This window comes from Kryptolebias marmoratus, linkage group LG2, assembly GCF_001649575.2.
Source record: "Kryptolebias marmoratus isolate JLee-2015 linkage group LG2, ASM164957v2, whole genome shotgun sequence".
In the NCBI taxonomy this organism is placed as follows: Eukaryota; Metazoa; Chordata; class Actinopteri; order Cyprinodontiformes; family Rivulidae; genus Kryptolebias; species Kryptolebias marmoratus.
This window is the reverse complement of record NC_051431.1, coordinates 34,796,163-34,817,074: the sequence shown is the minus strand read 5'-3', so window position 1 is coordinate 34,817,074 and position 20,912 is coordinate 34,796,163. Positions and strand designations below refer to the sequence as shown.

The 20,912-nt window shown below is 38.9% G+C and overlaps 1 protein-coding gene across 1 annotated transcript; it reads left to right on the top strand.

The window, feature by feature from the left end:
* The first annotated feature begins 80 nt into the window (after positions 1–80).
* mrpl27 (mitochondrial ribosomal protein L27) lies at positions 81–7,658 on the top strand. The gene is made up of 4 exons (XM_017433612.2): positions 81–186; positions 650–778; positions 3,842–3,909; positions 7,145–7,658. The coding sequence occupies exons 1-4, from the start codon at positions 147–149 to the stop codon at positions 7,349–7,351; spliced, it is 444 nt and encodes a 147-aa protein (XP_017289101.1). The 5' UTR covers positions 81–146; the 3' UTR covers positions 7,352–7,658.
* Positions 7,659–20,912: the final 13,254 nt, after the last annotated feature.

Genomic DNA, 20,912 nt, shown 5'->3' with positions numbered 1-20,912 from the left:
CTGTATGCTGTGAATAGTATTTTTTGGTTAATTGCTTAAAGACAGTAAATACTCCTTTGGTCGTAGAAGGTTTTAATGTACTTGAACGTAGCTACAACATCCGGTTCCGACGCACAGGATATGACGTATTGTTAGCGACGTAGAAAATGGCAGCTTTGGCGTCCTTGATGCTCAAGTCCAGAACAGGTACAATAGATATGTGTTTGAATAAATGTCTAAAACAATTTGAGCATTTACTGTGCTAAAGCAAACATTATGTGGAATTGTTCCTCAGCCGTTCGTGTTTACATTTTAAACAAAATATGTTTGCTAACGGCTGTTAGCAGCATTGGCGTGACTGAAAATTCGACAAAAAAAACTTTATTTTGATTTTATTATAGTCAGGTTCGCTTTTAACTCCATAAAGACTTGCTGATTTTAATTAAGAAATACTCTTTATTTGTAGTTTTTTGAAAGTCTCTGTCTTGATCATTGTGGAGAGTGAACAGATTTCAAACTGGACATAACAATAAATAGTGTGCATTTAATACGTGTAATCTCGTCTGGGTTTCTCAGTTTTATTTTGGTTTTGACATGTGGCTAAGTGGAAATTGTAACAACTTCAACGAGGTTCACAGTTTGAAAAACGTGTTTGTTCTCCTGGTTTCAGGTGTGTTGGGTTCCAGTCCAGCTTCCCTGTTGTACTCTGTGAGGTTTGCATCTAAAAAGTCTGGTGGCAGCTCCAAGAATGTTGGAGGGAAGAGCCCCGGGCGGAGATATGGCTTCAAAAAACAAGATGGTAATGTCCACACTAAATGTCTGCTGCAGACATTTAGTGTCAGCAGACAGTCTGCTGATGGTTTCTTCTATGGCTGATGCTGATCAGGGCAACTGATGACAGATTTTTATCTATTTTTCATTTGTTTTTGATGATGTTTGTTTTGTTTTTTTTTGTTTATCAGGCATAAAATCAAAGCAAATGCTTAACATAAGCATTATTTACCAACATCTAAGAGTATATATAAATATATACTCTTAGATGTTGGTAAATAATGCTTATGTTAAGCATTTGCTTTGATTTTATATATATATATGAGAGAGAGAGAGAATTATTGTTTCAAAGAAATTAAAGGTGGGCAGTGGTGAGCTGACTACTGATTGAGTGGTTTAGGGCAGCCCTTGGATTGGCTCTGCTGGAGTTTCTGCAGGAAGTATAAGTGCAACCCCACATGTGAAAAGTTGGGACATTGTATAAAATTTAAAAAAACAAAACACAGAATGCAATATTTTTAAATTTTATAAACATATTTTTTCACATTGGAGCATAGTAAACATATTAAGAGTTTAAACTAAGTCTACAATCTTTTTAAAAAAGTGAAGTAATTTTGAATTTGCTGGTAAACGCATCTAACAAAAGATTGGACTGGGCCAAGTTTCCTGCTGTGAAGCATCACTCTTTCTTTAACAACAGTCTGTAGATGTTTAGAAACTGAGAAGACCAGCAGCTGAAGTTTTTGTAGGTCCCATTCTTAGATGGATTGTAGGTGTTTAAAAGTCCTGAGTTGTCTTTGGTGGATTTTTCACCAAATACACCAAATCTTTGGTAGGAGGTCTGGACTGCAGGCAGGCCAGTTCAGCACCTGGACTCTTCTACTACGAAGCCTTGCTGTTGGAATTATAGAGGTTGACTGATATGTTTTTTATGGCCAATGCCAATATTGATCTTTAGAAGTAAGGGCAGGTGATGTTTGATCAATATGTATTTTTCATTTAACAAAAATATAACAATATAACGCTTAAATAAACCTGTGTTTAACAACCATTAGAAGAATTTGTACACTTAAAAATAATCCGTAGAAGAGCCTTCTTGTTTAAAAAACAACAAAAACTAATGGTGGTCCACAGTAAGCTGCTTGTAGCAGCTGCTGCTGCATCCTAATTTTACTGCCTGGTAATTTATTAAGTATGCACAGGCATGACTGTTTTTTATTTATTTTATTTATTTATTTATTTAAACAGTGGGTTCGGTTGATTAATCGGTCTATCTCTAGTTGTGAAAGATGCAGTATGTGGTTAAGCAGTATCTCTCCGAAAAATGCAAGGCCTTCCCAGGAAAAATTGTCCGAAAAATACATTTTTTTTTTAATGTCACAACCGCAGAACCTTTAGAGAACATTGGATTTTGAACATTTTTACAGTTCTCTCTGTTTCTTGTTGTTGCTGTAATCCTTTTCTAAACGCATGTACTCAACTCTGAAGAATAATATTCACGTCATGTCTTTTCATGTTTTTTATCATTTACAGAACAACAAAAATCAGTAAATTGCATATCACAGAAAATTGAAAGTGTCAAATTTTGTCAGATTTTTTGTTAGTACAAAATTATTTACATGTTACCTGATCATTACAACATGCTTTATTATTTTATCTTCATAAAAACAAAACGAATATCAGTAAATGCATTTTACAGCAAAACTACTTACGACTCTGAACTAAACTTTGTACCTGTTACCATTTCCATCAGACCCTACATATCCAAATGACAAAGTTGATCATTTCTACAGTGTGGGGCCTCTCCTTGCAGGGTACAACAATGAAATCTGGTAGTTTGAGCCAAAATTATCTCCATCTATATTTAAAATCCCTTTGAAGAGCCAACCTTCAATACTTTAAATTTCAGGTTTGTTCCCCAAAATTCCCAAATATTACAATGGAAATATTTCATCTGAATAATTAGCTTATGGGTTAGTCTCTTTAAAGTTTTAACTAGTACATGTCAAAGTCAAATTTATTTACATAGCACTTTTCAGCAACAGGGCAATACAAAGTGCTGTACAACATGCAAACATAAAAATACAGAGTCATAAAACACACACAACAATATCGAAAATATATGTGGCATTTGTCTCACGAATTTCGGTGTTAGGAAAACAAAAAAGAAAAAAAAACCTTGGTAATCATAATATTTTACCTTATATTGTGTAAAACTTTGGAAGTGTGTCCTAATAATTCATTAATGACCCAGCTCACATTATACATGTTTTTAACAATGAATTTAAAACTGGAAAAAATTGCTGTCGAACAGGATTGATTACAAAGTATTTTCTGGGATAAAATGGAGGGAATTTAACTTTTCCATGTATATTGTCTTTTTTACTCTTTTGTTTTTTTTATATTATTTGTGTTGGAGTTCATTTTTTTTCAATTTGCAGTTGAAGTGTTGTTATTCTCATTAATATTTCTTAAATGTTTTGGAGCCATTTTAAACACTGATCTGATAGCTCACTGTGTGACGTCACTGTGTGTTTGCATATAGGTCAAAGTGAATGGGTTGTTTTCACCCAAAAGAGGGCAGAATACTCAGATCTGTTGCTTAATTCTATGTTAAAAAGTTACCAAAAAATGAGCCAGGAGCTTTATCTCCAACTCCACATATTTTCCACATAATGTTGGATGTAAAATTTTCTGCATCTAAAGTTGTATTTTCTAATTTTAGGACTGAGTTAGGGTCTGTGTTTTTTATGTTCTGATAAGTAAAACCTTTAAACGGAAAGAGGGTTTACTTAATTTTTCGCCAAAACACATCCTCATGTCATTTACATAAAATAATTGCAACAGTTGATGAATGAACTTATAGGATGTTAATATTCTAACTATTTTAATTACTTTTCAAACAAAAATGTTAGAAATTTAAAATCGGAGATCTTTTTATTTGGACAAAATTGCATCAAATGAACTGAAAAACTCCAGGTGTTTCAGGTGTAGGAAGGGTTAGGCAGTGTTCAGATGGGTTCTTCTGAGTTCTTTCAGTGATTCATACTGTTTAAATGGGGCTAATTCTTTCTTTCCTTCTGTCCACAAGGCAACTTTGTCCATGCTGGCAACATCCTTGCAACTCAGAGGCAGTTGAGATTTCACCCTGGAGCTCATGTAAGTTACAGAGATGTTGTGATGAAGTTCGGCTTATGAAAAAAAATCTTGTTTTTGTCTAGTTCCATTACTTGTAAGAATATTAAAATTGACTAAAATCCAGGTTGTAAAGCAACAAGATAGAAGGAATAACAAGGGGTGAATACTTTTGCAGTGCACTGTATGCACAAAAATCAAATAGTAATCAATATTAGATCAGATTTCAGTGTTAGCAGTGTATTTATCACGTTGGCTTGACATCACATTTATTTTGTGTTTGCTTCTTTTTTTTCTCTCCGTTTTGCTGTTTCCGCTTGTTTTGAGATAAATTAATGTGACAAAAATCCAGTATTATACAGTACATTTATCACCTGAATGGTTACCTTTAAGTAATGCCTTTGCATACAAGACATATCCAACATCAACAAAGAAATTTAGGCCTCATTTTCCTGGCAACCACCAAACCCAGACTCATCCATCAGATTGCCAGAGAGAGAAACGTGATTTGTCACTCCAGAGAACATGTCTCCACTGCTCTGGAGACATGACATGCTCTACTCCACTGCATCCAACGCTTAGCATTGTACTTGGTGATGTAAGGCTTGGATGCAGCTGCTCGGCCATGGAAACCCATTCTATGAATCTGTGATTTTATGTGGCCTCCCACTTTGTGGCTGAGTTGCTGTCGTTCCCAGTCACTTCCACTTTGTTATAATACCCCTAACAGTCAACTGTGGAAATATCACAACTGGCCTTACTGCCTTACTGATTTCAAAACACTGGAGGTCTTCTTTGTGCTCAAAAGCGGTGTTCACAGCTCAGCTGTGGAAGTTCCACCTCACTGTGCTTGCTCTCGGGAGTCTGTGGGCCACCGCTCTATCGAGCATGCTGGTTCTCTTTGGAGATCTTGGAAAAAAAGCCAGAGAATCCAGACAGGTCTGAGAAGTAATAACTCACTTTTGGGATATTGGAAGTCATCTGCTGCATGATAAGGTAAAGTTGGTGAGCATAGCAGTGGACATAGTGTCCATTTACATAGACATCTTGAACCTTCTTCTGTGCACCACCTGTGGCTCCTCTCATGACACTTGCACCATCGTACGCTTGGGAAATGAGCTTGTTCTTCTGGTCATCAGGGAGAATGGAGCTCAACCTATCCAGAAGTGCTGTGGCGATGGAATCAGCTGTGGCACTTTGGAGAGGTATGAATTCAAAAAACCTCTTGGACATGATGGACTTTGTCAATGTAGTGCAGCGGTGTCCAACCCTGGTCCTGGAGGGCCACTATCCTGGATGTTTTACTTGTTTCCCTGCTCCATCACACCTGATTCAGTGGCTTAATTCTCTCTTCATGTTCTGCAGAAGCCTGCTAGTCATCCATTCATTCAAATCAGGTGTGTTGGAGCAGAGAAACAAGGAAAACATGCAGGATGGTGGCCCTCCAGGACCAGGATTGGACACCCCTATTGTAGCGGATCACAAGCACCAGCTGACACTGAGTGGAAATGTCCATCGTTTCATCAGCCTGGATGGAGACAAAGTCTGGACTCCTGATTTCTTCAGTGATGCACTCTCTCAAAACTGACAGCATGCAATCAAGGAGTTAATTCTGCACAGTCTTAGATGTTTCCTTAGACACAGTGGCAGTCTGCAAGTGATCATGTAAAATTGCATCCAGTGATGCTACAAAATCCACCAATCCTTTAAAAACACCCAGATTTTCTGAGCTTTCACTTTCATCATGGCCACACAGGGCCAGTTCAAATGCACCACAGAACTTGACCCAGTCTATCATTTTTGATAGAATAAGCCTGTTTTTGTCAACCTCCTCGCTGTGCTTACGGATCCCTACCCTGTAGCCTTCATCAAGCTGAGATGAAATGTTTATTTTACCAAACATGGCTAGTCGCAGTGCATTTTCCATGTGGATCCCAGAGTGTTCATGCTTCTTTGCCTTTTCTGAAAAGTGCTTTAAATCAGTCATACCTGTCTTATCCATGCTGGGTCAGATCCTGATGTTTGAAAAAGGAGGCATGGAAAGCTTCGCTACATGCAGTTAGCCAAGCCTTGTTGCTGAACCAGGTCCTGGAAAAGGACTGAGTGTCCTGTCTCCCTCTGTCTTTGGACTGCTGATTAATTGTTATGTTCGGCTGATCAGGCCCGAGCTCTTTCACCTCTAGCTTCTCCTGATATGTTCTTCTTTCAAAAGGTATTGTTTTAAGTGACTTCACTGAATTATTTAATTTCTCTTGCTCCATTTTGCATCTCTGTCCGATCGTGTCCAACTCCCGCGGCTCGACCTGTCAGTCAGGCGAACTTTATGACAGACGGCTGTGACGTCAGCCCCGCGGTGGTAGGGCGGTGAAATACAAACACAGAGGAGCTACTGCGCATGTACAACTTTTAACGAAAGTCTATGGACAAAGATTTTTGTGCCCTGGGGCAGAAATACGTCACCAATCGGACAACGTCGATGAACGAAGCAACTTTACTTATCATTAACTATAAAATATTTATCTTACACAGCTAAAAATATGCATGCTTATATTTCAAAATATTTTTATTTTATTATTTAATTTTTATTTAGTTTTTTATGTCTTATTCACGGTAATGTGGTGAGTGGTGGGGCGCCGCCCTTGCGCCCTCCATTGGCCAGCCGCCACTGGTATGCATGTATGTGCCCTTTGAGCAGCCTTGGTTGCATAATGAGCGAGAGACATGGAAAAGATGCCATGCCAGCTTGAACGTTGCCCGGAATAAGGTCTGCGTCAAACTTGTACATACTCACTAAAATCCTTCCTACGTGGACAGGTCGTTAGTCTTTCAGACATTAGTGTTCCTTACAGCTTCATTGTGGTGTGTCTGTGAAAACCTTAAAGCTTCACTTTAGAGCTCAGAGCTGTTCCTATGCACAGCCGCTTTCTATAAATCCTTCTAGAGTGTCGCTTTTCTCACAACAACATAGAAACTGATGTGACGTGATGAGAGTGAGATGTATTTATTACAAAGACTACCTAGTTGGAATGCAGTTTGTTTTACATGTTACACTTAAAGAAACAAAATATTCTGTTTGCCTACAAAAAAAAGCATTCATGTCTTAATTGGTTTATTTGTACTACTCTACCCAGTTCTTTTGTACTAGTTTCCATGTAGAAACTGTTTCCAATATGTGGTAACATCTAGTTGGTTAGTTTGATTCAGTCTCAGTTTTGACTTCTGTTCCGTTCCTCCCCCATCCTCTCTCCTCGACCTGAAGGTGGGCTTGGGCAACAACAACACACTCTACGCTTTGGAGGACGGTCACGTCAAGTTCACCAAGGAGGTATACATTCCAGCACCGCGCAGCCCTGAGGCCGTCCGCATCATCACCAAGCTGCCCAGAGGAGCTGTGCTCTACAAGACCTTCATTAATGTACTGCCAGTCAAACAGGAGGGCAGATTCAGACTGGTGGAGCTGGTCTGAAAGATCACCAAACAAAAAGACTGAGACCTGAGTGGAGCTTGACTCAGTGAGACCTGCTAGCTCTCGATCACACTGACTGTCACCATCACTTCTGATTTTCACTTAACATCAACAACAAAAGCCCATGTTAAGTTGGAGCTTTAACAAAGTTTTGTTGCATTTGGGATAATTTCTCTTTCAAATCAGCAGTTTAAAGACTATTTTATACAAATCCAATAAAACAAAGATGATCACACAGAAAGTCCCATCATATTAAACGTGATTTGTTCTCTGTTGTATTAAAGTTTTTTCTATGAACATGCTTACATTTGGTTGTTTTATTGATCTTATTTCAAGTTTGAATAGAGATTTTATCATAACTGTCTCATTTTAACATTCTGCCACAAATCTGAATAAAATATAATCAGTTGGTTCTGAAGTATGTTGCATGGAGTCAGAACAGCTTGTTGTAAAGCTGTTAGTACGAATTAAAGGACACCTTCAGTAGCTTGGTGGTCAGTGCTGCAGTCGTTTCATCCTGAGGTGGGTTTCTGACACAACCTGGGCTGCAGGTTCAAGCAAAAATTTGTGTCAGGAAAGGCATCCGGCATGAAACGATTGCCAGATCTCTCACGTGAGTTCACTTGTTGTGGCAACCCCTGCTCGGAGGAGCAGCCAAAAGAATAACAACCTTCAGAGGAAAAATCCTCTCCTGTTTAACTCTCTTTGGCTTTAAGATATCATCCAACCTCTGCTGCAAAATCTGTCCAAAGATTGCTTTAAGTTTTTATTTTTGTTTGTTTGTTTTTAAATTATTTTTATTATTGCAATATTTGGAAAAGATGCAATGCCAAAAAAGCCCAGCAGATGCCACAATAATTCCTCCAATACTATATGTGATCTTTACACTGACATGGCTATCTTTCTTTTCCCTCATGTTTAAAGAACAAAAAGTTTAAACACCTCTAAATGTTTCTAGTTTGACAAAGTCTGATCATTTCTGGAGCCAATCTCAACTTGGATGTGGTCAAATTGCCTTTTGGTGGTGAGTGAAAATAACCTCCTGTGGGATGGATGGATGCATGACGCCTTGCTGATATATATATATTTTAGTTTGCTGGCATCTCTGGTACTAATGTTGCTCTTCCATCAGACCATGACACACCTGCCACCACCAACTGATAAAAGATTTGCAACATCTTACAGCTCAAATGAAAGAATCTGAGTTTTCTCAGAAGACCGTCTGCTTATCCCCTTGTACACAGCATCAGTGTTGGTCTTCTCATCCAGCCTGTTGTTCAGATACAGTCAAATACTTGTTGCTGTCTACAACCTCCACTTCATGACCCAGGATGTTAATGGGTGACCTTCTCTTGAAGTTGATCACATTTAGGAGCATATAATTCCTGTGAGACTACTCCACAAAACTACCCACCAGTTCCCTGTACTCCCTTTGAGGCACACAGAAGGCATCCTAACCAGATAGCCAAATCACAGAAGCTGACTCCTTTCGGTGAGGAGGAGGAGTAGCTCTACTCTAAGCTCCTATTAGATACTGCAGCTCCTCACCTTATCTCTGAGGCTGATCCCAGCCACTGTACAGAGGAAGCTTGTTGTTTTAGTCAGGATCCACATTTCATGACCGTATGTGATGGCTGGAACAAAGACAAACCAGTAAATAAAGAGCTTTGGCTTTTAGCTCTTCCTTCACCACAACAGACCAGACGAGGCCCAGATCTGTCCATCCATCTCCCGCTTTATCACTTATGAATAAGACTATAAGATACTTGAACTTCTCCATTTGAGGCAAAGACTCACCTCCTACCTGGAGGAGCATTACATCTTTTTTAAGTTATGAACCGTGGCCTTGGACTTAGAGGATCTGACTCTTGTCTTAACTGCTTCACCTTCACACTCAGCTGTGAACCGCCCCAGCACATGCTAAAGATCATGGTCTGAAGATGCTAACAAAACCACATAATTTGCATAAAGCAGAAATGAGACCCTGAGATTCCCAAACCAGTCACCCTCCTCTACACAACTGTGCCTTGTGATCCTCTCAGTGAACACCACAAACAGGATCAGAGACAAGGGACAGCCCTGGTAGAGTCCATTCTGCACTGGGAATGAGCTCAACACGACAATCCACATAGCTCTTACCTTGGTTAGACAAGGATTGGATAGCCCTAAAAAGTGACCCCATTAGCCAGTACTCCAGCAGCACCACCCACAGAATGCCTTGGGTAACATGGACATAGGCCTTCTCCAGATCTATAAAACACATGTAGACTGGAGAGTCAAACTCCCATGACCCCCTAAACAACTCCACAAGGGAAAAAGCTGGTCCACTGTCCCACTCCCAGGACGAAAGCCAAACTGAGGATAAATCTGCAAAAAGCCTGAAAATTTCAGGTTTTCTCCTCAAAAAAGAAAGTGAAGTAACATCTTTGTCCTCCCCTTTGCTTCTTTTTCTTTCCAACACTAAACATATTTGTTCTAATTTTAAATAAAATTAAAGGAATAAAAATGAAGAAATGCATATTGCTCACCATCTTTCATGCCATAGTTTTCGATTAAGATGATGATGAGAAATGAGTTACAGCCACTATGGTCAAACCTTGTAAATGAACTTATGTGTTGGGGATGATTGTCAGCTACTGCCACATCCTATTCCAACTCAGTATCTAAAACAGACTGAGTTATTATCATTTATGTTTTAAAGATTAGTTGGCTGTGGTGGCCATCTTAAATTAGATTGGTTGTTGTAGATGTACATCAAAGAATTGCTTTGTGCAAGTTTTGTTAAAATTCGACTTGGAATTCACAACATATTTTGGTAACAAACAAGCAAAAACATTATTACGCTGTAGCCTTAGGCAGTGGGTGATAGTTAAGCCTCCCAGACTCTCCTCCTCTTTCCCTCAGAGACCCTGATGAGTCCCCAGTGGCTCTGAAGGCCAGCCTGTAACAGATTCACCCAGCTGTCACAGAGCGACAGACTCGTAGGTCAGAGCAGCGTCTGTGACATCATCTCTGTCCCATTAACAGAACACATAAACATCCGCAGGCCATGACACTAATTAACTACAGTGAGCTTCAAAAGGCTAAAGAACTGCTGTGTGTTCCACCAACAGGAGCCTGACATCATGTTTAACCACACTTTAAAGATTTCTAAGTGAAAAGAACAAAAGACAACAGCATTTTTGGTAGAAAAAAACTACCATCTTCTTTGTGTGAAACATAAAAATGGTTACCAGTACGCCGAGTTTTTTTCTTAGTTTTCATCTTGGCTGACTCAACTACTGCTACTTTTAACTTTCCAGGTTATTTTTGTCCACCACTGAAAGGTAAAAGTGGACAATAATGTTTTTCGCCTGTGCAGTGTTTGTGCCTCTGTCTTTTAGCAAAATATTTCATAAAACACTGGACAGATTTCAATGAAACCTGCAAAGTTTTTATTGGATGTAGATCTACAACTGAATATCGTTTGGTGTAAACCTGACTCAAGATGGCCACCCCAGTTGACTGATCTTAAAAAAATACAAGCGTGTATAACTCAGTCAGTCATTCAGCCCTTCACAACATCTACTCTGAGGGAGACATTTTGCAATATTGTATGAGATTGCACATGTTTTTTTCAAGGTTTGACCAAAAACAGCTACAACTCAGCTGCTTCTCATCATAAGATGATTTTAGCCTAAAACTTTGACATGAAAGGCAGTGGCGTTCATGTTACAGGTGTCCCTGTGATGGACAGGTCACCAATCCATCACAGGGACACCGAGAGACAAACAAGACAGGTGACCATTCACACCTAGTGACAATGTGGATTTACCAAAAAAACTGTTCAAATCTCATTTTGTTCTTGAGAGATGGTTGTCTTGTTACACCCCTAATGAACATCATAAACAGGATCAACGACAAGAGGCAACCTTGGTGCCGTCCAACCCACACTGGGAACAAGTTTGACTTTGTGCCGACACTGCTCTCACTTCATTTGCACAGGGACAAACCTTGAAAGTGGCCCCGGCACCTCATACTACTACAGCTCCCCACAGAACGCCTTGTGGAACACAGTGAAAAGTCTGGGTTGAAAATCAATGATAGTAGAATCAACACGTTCTGTATCATCAATATTAAACTGCTATGTCTGTTCAGGACAAGTATTAGGGGTCAGTTATAAAAGTATATCTGTCTTCTATAGCCCACATTTTCTAAAATGACACTTTGGACTTTTGTAAATTTTCTTTCAAACTGAACATGAGAAAAAAAACACCTCAAAAACGTTTTTTTAAAAAAAATCATGTTTGTTTTTTCATCACACTAGGAAACAGATAAAACCTTTTTAAAGCATACATGAGTGCATCAAACATTAAATATATGTTACCATAATAGAAGCCATCTTTCAATGAAACTTTCAAATATCTAAATAACTAAACCACTAGAAGGATTTTAATGAAACTTTCAGAAAGTAATCATTGGGTGCACATCTTTAACTGAATTCTGAAGTCAGCCTGATTGAAGATGGCTGTCACAGCAAAGTTATCTTAGCAAACACAAACATAGCTATAGCTCAGCACATTTTTACAGACACTGAGTTTTAGACACTTCACCTGCATTGCCTACTGGTGGTGGTCAGAGGGCTCGGTGGTGCCGGTGTGATGGCAGCCTCACTTCTGTCAGCTCGCCCCAGTGTAGCTCACCACCATCAGTAGGTGAATGGGTGGATGACTGAATGTAGTGTGAAGCACTTTGGAATCCTCAGACTTAATAAAGTTCTATACAAGTGCAAGCCATTTACCATTTCTGTTCTTAAAATGTTGACATTAATTATTGCAGTCAACATATCTAAAGTATAGTCATACAATTATGACTATAAAACTCAATTTTACAGTGTGGTGATTTGGCTTTTTCTGGGTTTTGTTTTTGTTTTAGTTTATTTAAGTTCTCTGGTTTGTGTTTTGGTTTTGTTTCCTATTTTTAGTTATCTGGTTTTTGTTTTCTTCTTGGTTCATCTAGGTTCTGTCCTCCTCGTGTTTGTGTTTTCATTTCCACTCTCCTCAGTCATTCACTTGTCTGTCAGCCACGCCCATCTTCACCTGTCCCGACTCAGTAATCATTCCACCTGTTCCCACTCACCTCGTTATCCCCAGTCTTAAAAACCCGGTCACTCTTCCCATACCTCACTGGTCCATTGTTTGATGTTTGTTTGTTGCTGTCTCGCTCCGTGTTTCCCGTTTCCTGAGTCCTGTTTCAGTTATGCTTTGAATTTAGTTTTTGTTTGTTTGCTGCCTTGTCAGCTTTTGTTTTTGTTTGTTTCTTTGTTTAATAAATTAGTTTTCTTTTTAAGTCTGCAACCTGGGTTCATCTCCGTCGTTCAAATCCTGACATACAGATATTGAGCTAAAACTTGGTGTGGCAGTTGTTGAGCATCATCAACTCAGCACTAGACATTGTACAACATATTTCCTTAAAACCTTGGAAAATAGTCAACAAAGTTCACAAAATAGTTCACTGAACAGATTTTATTGAAACTTTTAGGAAATATCATTTACATCTACAACTGATTCCTTTTTTGAAGTCAACCCATATCAAGCCAAGTGACATAGAAATGCCTATAATTTAGACAATTTTACAAATATTGAGCTAAAGATAAATGTGATAGTAACTGAGAGTTATTTCCATCTCATGATATGGCATGAGGTTTAATTAAATTGGCTCATTCATTTCTCATCACAATACGATCTTGGTCTAAAACTTTTGCATGAAAGGCAGCGGGAGATATGTATGCCTTCATGCAATGCCAGGCCTTTAATTATTATCAGATTTGTTTTTCAGCAGAGTTTTGATCACATTTTTCAAACAAATACAACCACAGAAAATTCCAATTTTTTCAGTTGATTGGTTTCACTGTTGAGGTTTTCTTCAAGCCCTGGTCCTGGCTCAGTGTGCTGATGGTGAATGAGTGATGATGCAGACTGAATAGATGGGTTAATATGAAAGTAGGTTCATCACAGTGGAGGCATCAATAAATTGACTTGTTCAGATCAAGCAGCCATGAGTTTAATCGGATGGAAGAATGGGTATGGAGACTTGATGAGAACACAGAGGTGATCAGAGTGATCGTACTGCCAGTCGCTTATATTTAATAATACAACCATGACACATTTGAGGAGCTGCAGATTACTACAGTATATATCTTCACCAGGATATACATGATTCTTGTGTCACTGTCACTGAACAAAGAGTCTGCAAAAACTGCAAAACAAATACTCATTAAACTAGTCATTTTATGTTATCATTTTAAGCCAAAGTTGTTGTTGTTGTTTTTTACTTTTATTTGATTTTTATTTAATCCATTCTAAATTAAAGCCCCAGCATTCTTTAAAAGAATGAGAATTGCCTGCCACTTTTCACATCAGAGTTTTGGTGCTGTAATTGTTTTTGTGAAACCTGGTAAATGTCTTCATGCAGTGATATCATGAGATGTAACACTCAGAGTATGTGTTGTGGATGACTCTCAGTCACCACAACATCGAATTTTAGCTCAATATCTGTAAGATTCACTCAGTTATAGTCTTTTTTTTGTGTTTTTGGCTGCGTTGACCATCTTGAATTGAGTTGACTCCAAAAGTTTGTCAGGAATTGGTTTGTGTCTGGGTTTGTTGTTTCTTTATTTTTGTTTTTTAGTTGCCTTTATGTTTAGCCTGGGTTTTGTTATGTCTTTGTTTTTTGTGTTTCGGTTCTCTTGCCATCATTCACTTCTCAGTTTATCTCTTGTTTGCATGCTATGGTTTTCTAATCACTTACCTGTGCTCACTTCCCCTGATTATCCTTGTGTTCAAAACCTGGTCACTTTCTCCACTTCCTCGCCAGTTCATTCATTGTCATCCGCAGTTCACATCATTGTTCTTGCTCCATGTTTTTGTTCATTTTGCCACGGTCTTGTTTCATGTTTTTTTGTTAATTTTTGCTGCCACATCAGCCTTTTGTTTTCTTGTTTTTGTTGGTTAATAAATCAGTTGCCCTTTTACCTTTGACAGTAGGTTATAGTAAAAAAGCTAATGATAATGAGTTTTCAACCTTTTTTATGAGATGTTTTCAGTTCTTTGACCATAAATCCCCTTAAAGTTCAGATAGTTATTTGTTAATATCTTACCTGTTGAGGACAGCTCTTTGAACAACCTCAGCTTGGAGAGACAGTTTAATACTGTTCAGACCAAAGTGGATGGCTTCTGTGTTAAAACAACTCCAGTCCTAATCTCAGCAAAATACAATCCAAACGATGAAACACATAAAAGAAAAATATCATACAGATTTAATAAATACATCTGTGTCTATTAAACAGAATCAAAAACTTTAATCAAAAAATTAGATTAGTCATCAAGTAGAGTCAGTTCTGGATTTAAACTGATCTGGAAACCTGGAATGGATTATGAGTTGTACAAATTAGGAAATCTAGCTGGTAAATGAAATTTCTAAATGACCAAAAAACTTCTGATGATTGAGAAAAAGAAGAAAACGTGACAGCAGGTTCATATAAGGTGAAATGAGGGCCACGTGTTATAAATAAAAACAGCGAGCCAAAGATAAAATGACAGGAGGAAGAGAAGGAAGACAGAAACATCAGTAGAAACCCCAGAGAGGAAAAAGGAGCTGCAACACCATTCTTCCCTGTGATTACCTCTGAGGACTCACAGAAACAACTGTTTCCTGTTAAAACCTGCTTCTGTTGTGGAGGAGAGCGCAGAGGGTGCAGAGATGTTGCAGAGTTCACCAAATATGGAAGAGGAGCTCTGTTCAAAGGTCAAGAGTGCCAGGTTGTTTTTGCCAGAACTTCACTGAACGGGTTGTGATAACAAGTCGTTTCCTGGAACACGGGAAACACACTGGGTCTATTTTGAGGATGAGTTGAGCCAGACTCAGTGTCGTAGGAGTTACGTAAGTGGTCAGAAGTATGCAATACACATCAATGCATTACATCTGTATAAATACGTCCTGTTTCAAAGATACTTTGGGATTTTGGGGCAAGCTGATCAAGAGTAATTGTGTCAATAAAATCCCCTGTATTTGGCTGAAATCCAACGAGTCCCTGACTGTTATTTCGGTGTGCGACATACCTTACTTTTCACCTACACTGTGACTGCCACCCACCTTGTTGCTGTTTAGCATAACAAATTAATATGATAGTATGATACTCTACACAATGTCTGTAGAAATGTGAAGGGAGCCGATGCTGCTGCAACCTCCAACCTCCAACATAACTGTAGTAATCTAAGATCAAAAATTTGATTTTGATGTATGAACTGTAGAAAAAGTATAAAAAGAATCAAGAACAAAAGAAATGTTTAACCTGCTGCCAGTGGGTCATTTGTGGTCACCATGGTAACCACACACCTGTGACTGTCACTCCCTGACTGCTAAGCTAATGAAAACTAGAGAAACTGCGTTTTCTGTGAAATGCAGTGTGATTACTGTTGCTGAATCACTGCTGATATTTGCTGAAAAAGGCTAAAACTCAGTTGTTAAAGCTAAAAACATTAGCTAAAAGCTATAACGTGAGGTAAAAAAAAAACAGGCATACCTTTAAATGTATTTGTCATTGCAATGTAATTATGACAGGAGATGGAGGGCTTTTAAAAAGCAGTTTGTGCTGTATATTGCAGCTGTCGGAGTGGATTGGTGGGCAGATGAAAGGAAAATATTCATGCTGCTCACCACCGCAGGCACAGAAGCTATAGAGGTCTTCAACACTTTAGTGTTTGCTCAACACGAAAACAAAGATAAGTTTGATGAGGTTGTGAAGAAATTTGACGAGCATTGTCTGTCAAAGAAAAATGAAACATGACAGGTACGTCTTTCGCTCACGCTTACAGCATCAGGGTGATGCATTTGATACCTTTCTCACGGACCTCAAGATTAAAGCTCTGGCGTGTAATTTTGGTGATCTCAGAGATTCAATGATAAGAGATCAGATAGTGTTTGGAACTAATGAGAAAAAACTCCAGGAGAAACTATTGAGAGAAACACACTATGAAGATGCCAGCACACAGTCTTCAAAAGAAGACACTGGCCAAACTGTAAATGTGGTCACTGAAGACAAATGGACTGCTCCACTGCTAGTTAACGGGAGAATTGTGACATTCAAAATTGTCACAGGGGCCAAAGTTAACTTGATCAATGAAAGGGATTTTAATACACAAACGTAAAAGCCTAAAATACATACAGAAAAAGTCTCACCTCTGAGGGCATATAATAACCAATCAATACAAACAAAAGGTGGATGCAGACTTAAAGTATCTGTAAAAGGCAGACAGCATAACATTTTGATCACCATTGTGCCTAATGGACATGAGTTGCTCCTAGGAGACAAAACATCTGAGGACCTAGGACTGGTCAAGAGGATCTATCAGATTAATGCTGACAACATAGAAGTAGCCAAACAAGACAAAAGACTAGAGTACCAACAGCTTGAAGGAAGTTCGGACATTGTCAGTAAATTTCCTTCAGTCTTGAAAGGACATGGAACATTACCGTACACTTACAAAATTCCACTCAAGGATGATGCCGTACTGGTGGTGCATGCATCAAGGAGAGTTCCTGCACCACTCAAGGCTGGTCTAAAAAAAGAATGGGAAAGAATGACTCAAATGGGTGTCATTAAACAAGTAGAAGAGCCCACAGACTGGGTGAACTCCATCACATGTCAAGAAAAAGAACACAGGTGCTTTAAGAGTCTGTCTTGATCTCAAAGATCCTAATGAAAATATTAAAAGAGAGCATTATTCCAAAAAGAGAAGAAATAATGAGTGAAATGGCACAGCCTATGTTTTTTAGCAAACTGGATGTGTCACATGGTTTTTGGCAGCTGAGGCTGGACTCAGACAGCAGCACCTTCAACACACCATTTGGGTGTTACTGTTTCTTGAGGCTCCCATTTGGTAATAAATCAGCACCAGAGATCTTCCAAAGAACAATGAAGACCATATGAATGGAGTTAAATGGCAACCTGTAGCATATGCATCCAGATCAATGATGGAAACTGAACAGTGCTATGCTCAAATTGAAAAAGAGACTTTGGGCTTAGTGTTTGGGTGTGGAAAGTTTCACAGCTATGTGTATGGATTACCAACCTTTACTGCAGAGACTGATCACAAACCACTCATATCAATCAGAAAAAACAAAACAAAACGACATGTCACCAAGGATCCAGCGCATGATGATGGTTTTGCAGTGCTATGACCTCATTTACACACCAGTAAATTATATTGTGTTGCCAGATACATTATCACAAGCACCAGCACCAAGCTGGGCAGCTCTGTAAGTGAGGATGCTGAAACACATGTGAATATGGCAACTGCTTCACTCCCAGCATCAGATGTTATGTTGCAGCAAATTGTACAGAAAACCGCAAAAGATCCTCTGCTACAAAAAGTGTCCCACCACAACCAAAATGGTTGGTGAAAAGGGGTCTGCACAGGGTTTTACTCTATTCGTGAAGATTTGTGTTTGGCCAATGGACTGCTGCTGAGACAGAACAGGATTGTCATCCCACAGTCCATACGAAAGGACATGCTTCAGCATATCCATGATGGACGTCTTGGTGTAGAGAAATGTATACGCAGAGCAAGGGAAGAGGTTTACTGGCTGGGCATCAACAGGGATATTGAAGAAATGATACAGAAATGTGAAACATGTCTCAAACATCACTACAAGCAAACATGAGAGCCAATGATGATCGCAGACATACCCACTACACCTTGGCAAAAGGTAGGCACCGATTTATTTCATCTGGATGGAAAGGACTTTCTGCTGTGGATTGACTACTACTCTAATTATCCAGAAGTTACACAGCTTTCCAGTACATCAGCACAGTGTGTCATCACACACATGAAGGAATTCTTCGCCAGACATGGGATTCCACAATGTGTTCACAATATAACTGTGGAGAATTTCCAAAGCAATATGGATTTCAGCATGTCACTTTTAGTCCCTTGTATCCACAAGCCAATGGACAAGCAGAAAAATGAGTCCAAATAGTAAAGAGACTGTTTAAGAAAGCCAGAGACAGTAAGACGGACCCTTACCTGGCTCTACTAAGCTATCAAGGTTCACCTCTGGAATGTGGGGCATCACCTACTGAGCTGCTAATGCATCGCAAGCTTCGTACCACACTTCCACGTTTCAAAGGAGAGTGATAAACATGACAACAAGCTATTGGACAAAAGGATGAAACTCAAGTACAGACAGAAAAGGAACTATGACAAAATGACAAGGCATCTGGAACCTGTTCAGGAACGAGACGTTGTGAAGATTGCAGGCCCTGATTTCTGGGAAAGATAGGCAACAGTTCTCAGTGAAGTAGGACCCAGGTCGTTTGCTGTTAAGACAGAAAATGGACAAGTGTTAAGAAGAAACCGGAGGAATGAGTTAAAGTCTCAGGATGTTAACCATCAGGTCGAAGAAGCTGAATCTGAACAACAGGGTGTTACACCTGATGGACACCACAGTGAGCCTCTTTCACCTTTACCTATAAGTGAGACACTGAGAAGCTCCAGACCAAGAAGCCTCCAGAGAGGCTTATAGAACAACTGTGAATTGCTGTTGTGAAAAGTTATTTGTTAAAACTTGCACAGTTTAAAAAAAAGTGTCATAAATATAATATTCATACTGGCTCCAAATGTGCTGAGTTATGTTTTGTTAACTGTTTAAGTTGTATAAAATAGTAAGAGCCTTAATATGTTTGAGACTGCTGTTTGCTTGTGGAGATTTAAGGGAGGCACTTGAATTTATTTTATTCACACTGTGTTAAGAAATTTGGCAATGAAAAAAAAGAAAAAAAAATTTGCTTAGAAACATAGTTTGTTGTACTAATTGTAATATGTTGAATGTTAGGAATGCTAAGACTTTACAGAATGACAGTGCTTTAAGAGTTTAGATTATTACCAACCTGTTAGAAAAGGGGATGTAATGATAGTTGCTATTAAAGAATCAACCATCAGGGGACGCTCTGAACTGAGATGTAGATGTAAAACGACAGAAGAAGGTAAGGTAAGGTAAGGTACATTTATTTATATAGCACTTTTCAGCACAAGGCGACTCAAAGTGCTTTACAACACAAGAACAAAATTACAGACAAAGTTACAGACAAAATACAAGAGAGAAAACTAAACTAAACAACAATAACATGATAATGCAGGTACAAGATAACTAAGCTAGAACATGACAATGCTAACTAAGGTACAAGATAACTAAACTACCAAAACATGATATTACTAAACTAAGGCATGAAGAAACAGTGCCAAGGCCCACTAAAACAGTCAACATAAAAAATGCTAAGTTAATTGAATTGATAGAAGTAAAAACATCGATGCTGTATAATGCTAAGAGGTACCAAAACAAAAAAAGGCCAGCTAACAGCCAATATGAATATGATAATGACAATAATAATAATAAACTAAGAGGTACCAAAAGAAGGCCCGCTAACAACCAATTAAATAAAATATGATAACTAAATGTACAGTAACTAAGCTAAGTGTACAGGAAGGCTAAATAAGCTAAAACATGACAATGCTAAAACTAACGGTACCAAACTATCTAAAAGTACCCCAGGGCCGCTATACAGCCGAAGTAATAATTACTGACTAAGATAATGAAACAATTAAACTAAATGTACAGAACTAAACTAAGTGTACAGAGAGGGTAAATAAGCTAAAACATGAGAATGCTAAACTAACGATACCGAACTTTCTAAATGGTACCAGGCCCGCTAAAACGGCTGACGTAATGATTACTAACTAAGGTAGAAAGAGAGGGAAGGAGGAGGGGGGAGGGGTGTGTGGAGTGAGAGAAACTTCTAAACTAAAAGGTACCAAGATAATGAAGGAGGGAAGGAGGGGGAGGGGGCCGGGGGTGAGTGCGAAAGCTGGATAGTCTAAGAAGGCCAACATGAAATATGCTAAGATAATTAAACCATAATCTAAGAGGCCTACATGATAAATAAGCTAACATAAACTTCTAAGCTAAAATGTACCAAGGTAGTGAAGGAGGGAAGGAGGGGGAGGGGAAGGGGAGGGGGTGGTTGGAGTGCGACAGCAGAGTATGAGTATGAGAATGTGTGTGTGTGTTTCCAGATGGTAGGAGGCAGTGTGATGCATTTGTGTGTGTGTTTGCAGAAAAGTCCATGAATCACGTTCACAGATGTTCACAGGCAAGAGGGCAACGAGCTTCTGTTGACATAAATTCCAGGGAGAGTTGATAAGACTTTGGCCTTCAGACCGAATCGGGGAGCCAAATGTAGATAATAACAGTGATGTTTTGGAACAGGCTGACTTTGTTTTGAGTCTGCCTTGAAGTCTTTGCTGGTACATTCTCAAATCCAAATAGCCAAATTTCAGGTCCAATCTGTTGTTCTGAAACGAGCAGCTTCTCCAAGATTTTAATCTTTTCCATATTCTGAGTCCAGAAATTGCATTTAGTCCAGAGGCCATTGTCTTTGATGATGGAATATCAGCCAGTTTGGAGTAGTTTGCAATTTCGCTCCTGTTTACAGTCTGAGTGCTGGTCGATCCGTGAACCCATC